The following is an 8,254-nucleotide window of genomic DNA, read 5'->3' as shown; positions in this document are numbered from 1 at the left end:
GGTGAAGTATGCAATGAAAAAAAAAAAAAAATGCCCTACCCCTACTTTTTTTTTTTTTTCCTTACCTCAGAGTCCCATCAGCAAGCCAGGTGCCCAGAACCCCCAGGAGCCCCCCCCCCCCCCCCTCTGTGGGTGACGAGGCCTAACTGGAGGCAGGCAATGCGGTGCTGGAACAAAAAATGCCGTGGCCTTGACAGGCAGGCAATGTGTGCAGGTAGGCAGCCGCCCCCCCCCCCAACCCCAATAAATACCTGGTCCCGGCTGAGCAGCGGGGAGAAGCAGCGGGGAGATGCCGCAGGCAACTGGCGGTAGTGGAGGTGCTGGTGGCGGTCGGGGCAGCGGAGGAGGCGCAGGCCGGCTGGCAGCGGTGAGGCGCTGGGAGCAGAGGAGACTGCAGACCGCGATGGAGAATCCGGCGGCGGCGGAGAAAGCTTGCGGCGTCCACGATCCTGCCCAGAAATCCGGTCCTCAGCGGTGGAAGTTCCAGCGGCGATCAGGTGACACAGAAGAACACCTGACTCGAGCGCCCAGCAGCAGGCCGGTGTAGGGGAAGGGCGGCGCTATAAAGCCCGCTAGCTCCTCCCACAAACACCGGCCTGCGGCCGAACACTTATTTGGTAAGGGTGTGCACTGCACACCTTCACTGCCATTGTGCTAATTTCTGGGTGTCCAGAGTGCCCCTGGGTCTTTAAGGAGGAGTGGGCTCCCTCCAGGCATGTCTGCACTCAACCAATCCATTATTATACATGTGCTCCTATTATGGAGGCTCTCAAAATTTAAAGAGTGAGAACTGCAGTACACTGGGGTTCCGTGCCATTGCCTCTGCAGCTTATGCATGTATTTTGCAGATGTGTGCAAACTAAACCCCTGTTTGTTAACGTGAACTTTTAGACAGGGAAATTGGGTTTGTTGTAGACTGGCTGGTGGCTGGTAAGTTGAGCTGGGCATTCTTCTTTGTTGTTATTTGACACACGTTGACCTTCCTGTACTCCTGCTGCAGCAGCTGTAAATGCAGCAAAGGACCATCGATGATTACCTGGGTGAGTATGGCACAAGGACAGGATCGGGGAAGTTGGGTTTTTTCCCCATGCCAGTGGCTGCTGATACAAGATGCATGAACTGTATTTTCATAATTTCAGGGGGCAACAAGAATGATGCGCTGTGACAATGCATGCATCAGTGACACTGTGCCAGTTGTGTTCTTTCTGGAGCACTTATTGCATCTCAAGGCCCTCTGTATCCAGACACTGTCCCTATATCTATCAATCAGCAGCAGCAGTGCGGGGATGGTTGCCCGAGAGCTTGCCCAGTTTGCAATTGAGCTGGCAGGCTGCTCTCTGAATGTGCATTTGGTTCAGTGGGGTAAAAGTCTTTGTGACCGACAAAAGAGTGTGTCTGTCCACAGACACTGATCAACTGACATTTATAAAAATTTCAGCAAACTCCAGAAATGTATTTTGGCACACTTACCAGCTAGTCTGGGGGGGGGGGGTAGGTGGGCATCAGACACATGCATAGAAACTAAGATGATATGTTGGTAGATATGGTATGTTGGGTGGGGGATCCAACCAGACATTGGAGGTCTCATCAAGAATTTCACCAATCTAGTTTTTAAAATGATTGGCAATCTCTTGGGCAGTGAGTGAGTTATTGGACAGGAGTGGTGGATCTGATCTTTTTGGCAGCATGAGGCAGGGACTGTATTTTGGAGGGCAGATTTAAATTGGGTGAAGTCAGATTAATGCTATATTCGCTCAAGAGCATGACTATTTCACCTCTTTAATCTGGCTGCCCTGCTCCACAGCAAGTTGAGGTCTCTGCCCCAATCCCTCCAATATAATCTTCTACTGTGGGATACTATTGTAGTGATGTGATAATTTCTTTGCCCATCTTTCAAATGTGTATTCCTGTTATGCAGTGTTTGTTTTGCCCTTTGTCAATATGGCTGCATTGTTTCTTTCTTTCTCTGCAAGAAGGATGAGGTCATCAAAAAGGGCAGAGCATGGTTTTCTGGGTAAGACTGGGGAAAAGAGAGACATGAGGAGACAGACATTTTCCTGCTGGAGAACAGAGACTGTAAGTGCTGTAACATTCCCTCACTGAGACACACAGAGACACTACTAATGATTTCATGTTCCTGAGGAGAATATCTTATGTTGTATGATTCACTGAATGTTATTTCTTCAATACATGGACATTTAAACACTCTGCTGTGTGGATTATTGTCTATATGGATATGTTTTCTCAATTGGGATTTCACTTGCTAATCACAAGCCCTGATTGAGTGGAGGCACTGGCGCTTACTATAAATCCTGTCCTGATCACACAGATTATATAGACTCTGCTCCTAAATACTACACAGGTGGCGTCATCATACCCCAGTAGTCATCATACCCCAGTAGCCGCCAAGAGTGATCTAAATAGCGCTACATTTGGAGGCACTGCTGAGATACAAATCTTGGATCAGGACATTAAGAAACGACCATGTCATTGTTATCTACAGAAGCTGTGAGGCAGTGGGTCCTGGAAGAGGGACTGTCACCTAAAAGGACATTTGCTATTTCATATGTACCTATCCGTGTGAGCGTCCACAAACTGCAGGAGGCGCTAAAAGCAAATGAAACCTTGCGGTATGCCGTTCCTGTGGATAAAAGAGAGGAATATGAGAGTTATGAACTGTATACCCATTATCTCTGTCTCAGTGAGGTGGATTTAAATCCAGTTAAAGGGCCCTTTTGTATATATCCGAAAGGGGCTAAAGAAATTGGTTGTGCTGTAGTATTTCCAGTAAGTTCACCTCCAGTAAGGCGGAAGTTACCAGTCCTGCCTGATCAGTGTGAACCATTGAATACAACTGCTTCATCAGGACAAACTGTAATGTTGTCTGCTGCGGCTGTTAAGCAGGAAACAGATATTGAGCATCTGCTGCTAAAAGTCACTGAAGTCATTGCCCAGAATATACATGCTGATTCTTATCGCAAATTAAAGGCTTTTTCAGGAGTGATACTGTACCTGTCCCTGTTGGAGAAGAAAGCTTTGAGGTGTGGAGAGATTTTGCACAGCAAGTGATAGAGGAATGGACCTGCTCAGAGGAAAAGAAAAAACAGTGCATCATGGAAAGTTTAAGACCACCAGCATTCATTATCATCAGAGCTTACAAGGAGACTCATGTGAGTACCAGTGCTCAAGAATATATTGACATTTTGACAGATGCTTATGGACTGCACCGTGACCCTGATCAGATGCTTGCTGATTTTAAACAGACTAGGCATTAAGAGGGAGAGGATGTTTCTGTGTTTGTGAGGAGGCTAGAAGTACTACTGGGGAGATTGCTCACTGACAAGGTCATCTCTCCTACAGATGTGGACAGATTAAGGACTGCTCAAATAATAAAGGGGCTACTGCCACACCACCCAATATCACCAGTTCTAAGAGTTGTTTTGAGGGAGAGGAATTTTACTTTCACTGAAACTATGACTGAAGTAAAGAGACAGGAGTCTGATATTCTTTTTAGTACCCCTTCCAAGAGCAAAGTTAAACAGAATTCTGGGGTGGAGCCCACAAATGAGACTGTTGCTAAGAACAAAGAAGGGGGTAGACTCCCACAGCCTAGAGCTCTATCTGCTGATAAAACCTCCAGTGATAAGCCTCTCTTCCGCATTAAATGTTTCCGCTGTGGACAAGCAGGCCACACAGTTCGTCAATGTCCAATGCTTGCTGACAGTTCTGAAATTCACAGTAACGTTGGACATATGTACCAAAGAAAACATGGAAGATCAAGAAAACAAACGTTTACCAAGCTACCTGGGGTTGGCCGCAGATGTACTTTCAATTTGTTTGTTAATGATATACCCACTACTGCTCTGTTTGATACTGGTTCTCAGCTGACGATCATATACAGGCCCTTCTATCAGCAACACTTAAACCACCTCCCTTTGCAACCTGTGGACACTTTGCCTGTTTATGGTGTGGGAGAAAATCCTGTTTTTATGGATGGTTGCCTAGAAGTTGAGCTTCGCATTCCTGGCGTGATAGCTGAGGAGGATCCCCCACTTAAAGTTATTGCTTTTGTGAGCCTCCACCTGGGGGTAATGAGTATGCTCCTATGATTGTGGGTTCCAATGTTGAAGCTGTTGAGGCTGCTTTCATACGGTTTCTTCAGCCCTGTGACACAGAACCCACCGTCACTGTGTGTTTTGGAGGGGACTGTGCGCAAGCCTCCTACCGACAGACTATGGGCCAGAAGCTACTGGAGTTTGGCGCTGCAGCCTTTTGACTTTACCGTCCACTACTGCCCTGGGAAGCAAAACGGCAACGCCGATGAATTATCCAGGCAAACAGACATTGACTCTTTGGGACTTGTTATCCAACTAAGTCAGGCACAGACCAGTTGGAGGTCTAGTACCTGGATTAGTCTACCTTTGGGGGGGAAGAGATGTGACGGTACTAACCGTCACTATGGGTGACGGATCACCCTGTCCCAGGATTGTAAACCCCTTTGTGTCATTTTCTTATGAGTTTGGGACATTGCATTTTATTTTCCCTTTATTCATCCTCTGAACAACTGACTCATGGCATTGAGTTAATGTAATGTAATGTTACAACCCATCCCCCCCCCTCCCTCTTGTTTCTGTGTCTAATTGTGTGGACAATGGTCTGAGCTGGAGACATCTCTCCGCAGGGGGTGTGTATTAAGAGACTGTTTCAAATGTACAAATGTTCAGTTCCCATTGGCTTGTTCCCTGTTCCCTTTCCCCGCTGTGGCAAGGCTAAAGGGAGTTTCCCTAACTGTATGTAAAACTGTTGTCTTGGAATGTAATAAACAGTTTAAGCTCTGCATGGTTAACCCTCAACACCTGTGTGGATTGTCTCGTGATTGAGGGGTTACGGGCTGGGTATGGCTTCTCCGCAGGCTGTGGGTGCGTTTGGAGGACAGAAGACACAGTTTCGGCGAATGTGCCCAGCTGGGGTACAAAGATCCGTCACATTGGTTGGCAGCGGTGGGATGTCTCCTGCAGTCCAGGACATCCAAACCACCACCAGGATTCAAGATCTGGGCAGCTGTCGAGGAGTGATACGGGGACCAGCCAGCATGAGAGCGGAGTTCGGGAGGAGGCTGCAAGGCATGCGGAAGCACCATCGGGGACCAGCTACAGAGCACACCAGGCTCGGCTGGGAGGATGTGATCCGCCGGCAACTCTGGCATGAGGCGCTAAGACACGAGCGGCACCATCAGGGGAAGATCCTTCCCTCCTCCACAGAGATGTACCGGACGCAGTACTGTGCGCGAGAGGTGTTCCTGAGGGAACGACCGCGAGATGAAGGGAAGACGGAGCTCGGAAGATTGGTCCAGGAGGAAATGAGGCTGAATGCCAGCTACAGAGCCCTCCGGTGGTTCGCGGCTCAACTGTGGCCAGGTACAGCAGATGGCAGCCCAACAGAAGGCGTTGGCTATGGCGGCGTGGGGCTGCTCCATCAAAAAATGTACGGAGACCCAGACTTTGGGAGCGATGAGGAGTGGTGGCTGGAACACATTCTGGATTTCCGAGATGAGGTGCTGGACCTCCCCGACGAGGTGTGTGACCTGGAGGAATTGGAGTTCCTGGTTAAGCAGGAATGGGAGCTCGAGATTGCCTACAAGCGGCTGTTTGACGGTGATCAGCAGCCTGGCATGGCTCCCGTTGCCTGGGACTGTCCGAGAGAAATAGCAGACAGTCACGAAGATGAGAAGCAAATGGAGCCAGGGGTGACCCTGCGTTTTCCCGTACTAACTGCAATGGAAGAAGCAGCGATGATACAGAGGGCACTCTGAGCGCTAGAATGCCGGAACGCACCAGAGGTCCCCCAGGCAGCGAGACAAGCTGATAGCATGAAGGTCTCAGAAGGGGGAGTTGAGACAGGCGCTGGAAGGCTGGGAAATGGTGATCAGCAGCAAGTCCAGAGTATCTCATCTGGTGCCCCAGCAGAAGCGCTGGCTACAGGGCAGAGTGCCCCTGGCATCTGCCCAGCATCAGAAAAAGAGTTGGATCCAGAGAGTCTGAGAGAGGATCTGCGTGAGCTGTTTTCCCAACAGCAGATATCCCCACCGGGAGTAGAGGAAGCAATTCTCCCTCCCCAACAACTGGACACTACCCCAATGTTCATCCCCCCAGCAGAAGCGCTGGCTACGGGGCAGAGTGCCGCTGGCCTCTGCCCACCCTCAGAGTTAGATCCAGGGAGTCCGAGGGATGACCTCAGTGAGCCGTTTCCCCAGCACTTGGACCCTACCCCAGTGTTTATCCTCCCAGCAGAAGCACTGGCTACGGGGCAGAGTGCCGCTGGCCTCTGCCCACCCTCAGAGGTAGATCCAGGGAATCCGAGGGATGACCTCAGTGAGCCGTTTCCCCAGCACTTGGACACTACCCCAGGGTTTATCCCCCCGGCAGAAGCGCTGGCTACAGGAGAGAGCACTGATGGTCTCTGCCCAGCATCAGAACCAGAGATGAAGAATCCAGGAGACAGTCTCTGCAAGATACCTTCTCAACGGCTGGTACCTACACCAGGAGAAAAGCAAGTATCTATTTCTCCCCAAATTCATAGCCCTGCCAGCCTACATTCCCTACCAGCGGAAGCGCTGGCATCAGGGCAGAGGATTATTCAGCTCCCCCCAATAGCTGCAACCCAGCCCCGGATCAGAGGAGACAGCTGTTCCCACTCTGCAGCAGCTGTTTTTATTCATGGGAGACCCTATGTGCAATTTTGCTCCCCAGCGCCAGAGTCGTACTTTTACTTCTCCTGGTTGCCTGGGGTGGAAGTTTGTGACTAACGCAGGTCCAGACCAGTTGAGGGTCAGGAACCTGGTTAGTCTGTTTTTAAAAGGGGAGAAATGTGACAGAACCCACTGTCAATGTGTGTTTTGGAGGGGACTGTGCGCAAGCCTCCTACCGACAGACTATGGGCCAGAAGCTACTGGAGTTTGGTGCTGCAGCCTTTTGACTTTACCGTCCACTACTGCCCTGGGAAGCAAAACGGCAACGCCGACGAATTATCCAGGCAAACAGACATTGACTCTTTGGGACTTGTTATCCGACTAAGTCAGGCACAGACCAGTTGGAGGTCTAGTACCTGGATTAGTCTACCTTTGGGGGGAAGAGATGTGACGGTACTAACCGTCACTATGGGTGACGGATCACCCTGTCCCAGGATTGTAATCCCCTTTGTGTCATTTTCTTATGAGTTTGGGACATTGCATTTTATTTTCCCTTTATTCATCCTCTGAACAACTGACTCATGGCATTGAGTTAATGTAATGTAATGTTACAACCCATCCCCCCCCTCCCTCTTGTTTCTGTGTCAAATTGTGTGGACAATGGTCTGAGCTGGAGACATCTCTCCGCAGGGCTTGTGTATTAAGAGACTGTTTCAAATGTACAAATGTTCAGTTCCCATTGGCTTGTTCCCTGTTCCCTTTCCCCGCTGTGGCAAGGCTAAAGGGAGTTTCCCTAACTGTGTGTAAAACTGTTGTCTTGGAATGTAATAAACAGTTTAAGCTCTGCATGGTTAACCCTCAACACCTGTGTGGATTGTCTCGTGATTGAGGGGTTACGGGCTGGGTATGGCTTCTCTGCAGGCTGTGGGTGCGTTTGGGGAACAGGAGACACAGTTTCGGCGGATGTGCCCAGCTGGGGTACAAAGATCCGTCACAAGCCCCAACAGGGAACTCCCCTACCTTCACTGCCTGTTGCTCCAGAACTTCAAAATATCTGCCAAACTTTTGCTCCTGATCTTCCTGGAGGGTGTGTGGGAAATCCATGACATCCCATAGAGCTTCCAGCAGGGGGAGTGAGAGTGTTGCGGGTTTATGTGGAAATTTCACCAAGTGCAAATGGTAGTTTCTTTTTGCTAGAGACTGATACAAAAAAGGCTGCAAAGAATGGCTGGGAGATAGTACCAGAAAGGAAAGACTATCGTGTAAAATGTCCAAGAATGGATGTTTTTACAGTCCGGAACATTACCACACACCCAGTTATAATACCAGCTTGGAAAGAGGTAGCCTATTGTTACCCAGTGGAAACCATTAGCTCCTACACTGCCAAAGTCAAGGAGAAAGAAACCAAATTAGACTTTCACTTGAATGATGCTGATAGTCCTGCAGAGCACCAACAAGCACTAGGAGAGCAGCTAATGGAATACAATGATGTTTTCTCTACTGATGACATGGATGTTGGGTGTGCAAAAAGTATTCAGCACGGTATTCGCCTAACAGATAGCACCC

At 49.4% G+C, this 8,254-nt stretch overlaps 1 protein-coding gene across 1 annotated transcript in view; it reads left to right on the top strand.

The window, feature by feature from the left end:
* Positions 1 to 289: 289 nt before the first annotated feature.
* The window catches only part of LOC309567819 (vomeronasal type-2 receptor 26-like), a gene marked incomplete at both ends in the record, with an annotated part of 31,388 nt that continues 23,423 nt past the window's right edge, over positions 290 to 8,254 (top strand). Inside the window, one exon of the mRNA XM_082273298.1 lies at positions 290 to 367. Coding sequence (XP_082129424.1) covers positions 290 to 367 — 78 coding nt within the window. The remainder of the gene's footprint in view (positions 368 to 8,254) is intronic.

Source organism: Pelophylax lessonae (genome assembly GCF_965119305.1).
Source record: "Pelophylax lessonae genome assembly, chromosome: 1".
Taxonomy (NCBI): domain Eukaryota; kingdom Metazoa; phylum Chordata; class Amphibia; order Anura; family Ranidae; genus Pelophylax; species Pelophylax lessonae.
The sequence above is the reverse complement of the archived record's forward strand: the minus strand, read 5'-3'. Positions and strand labels throughout refer to the sequence as shown.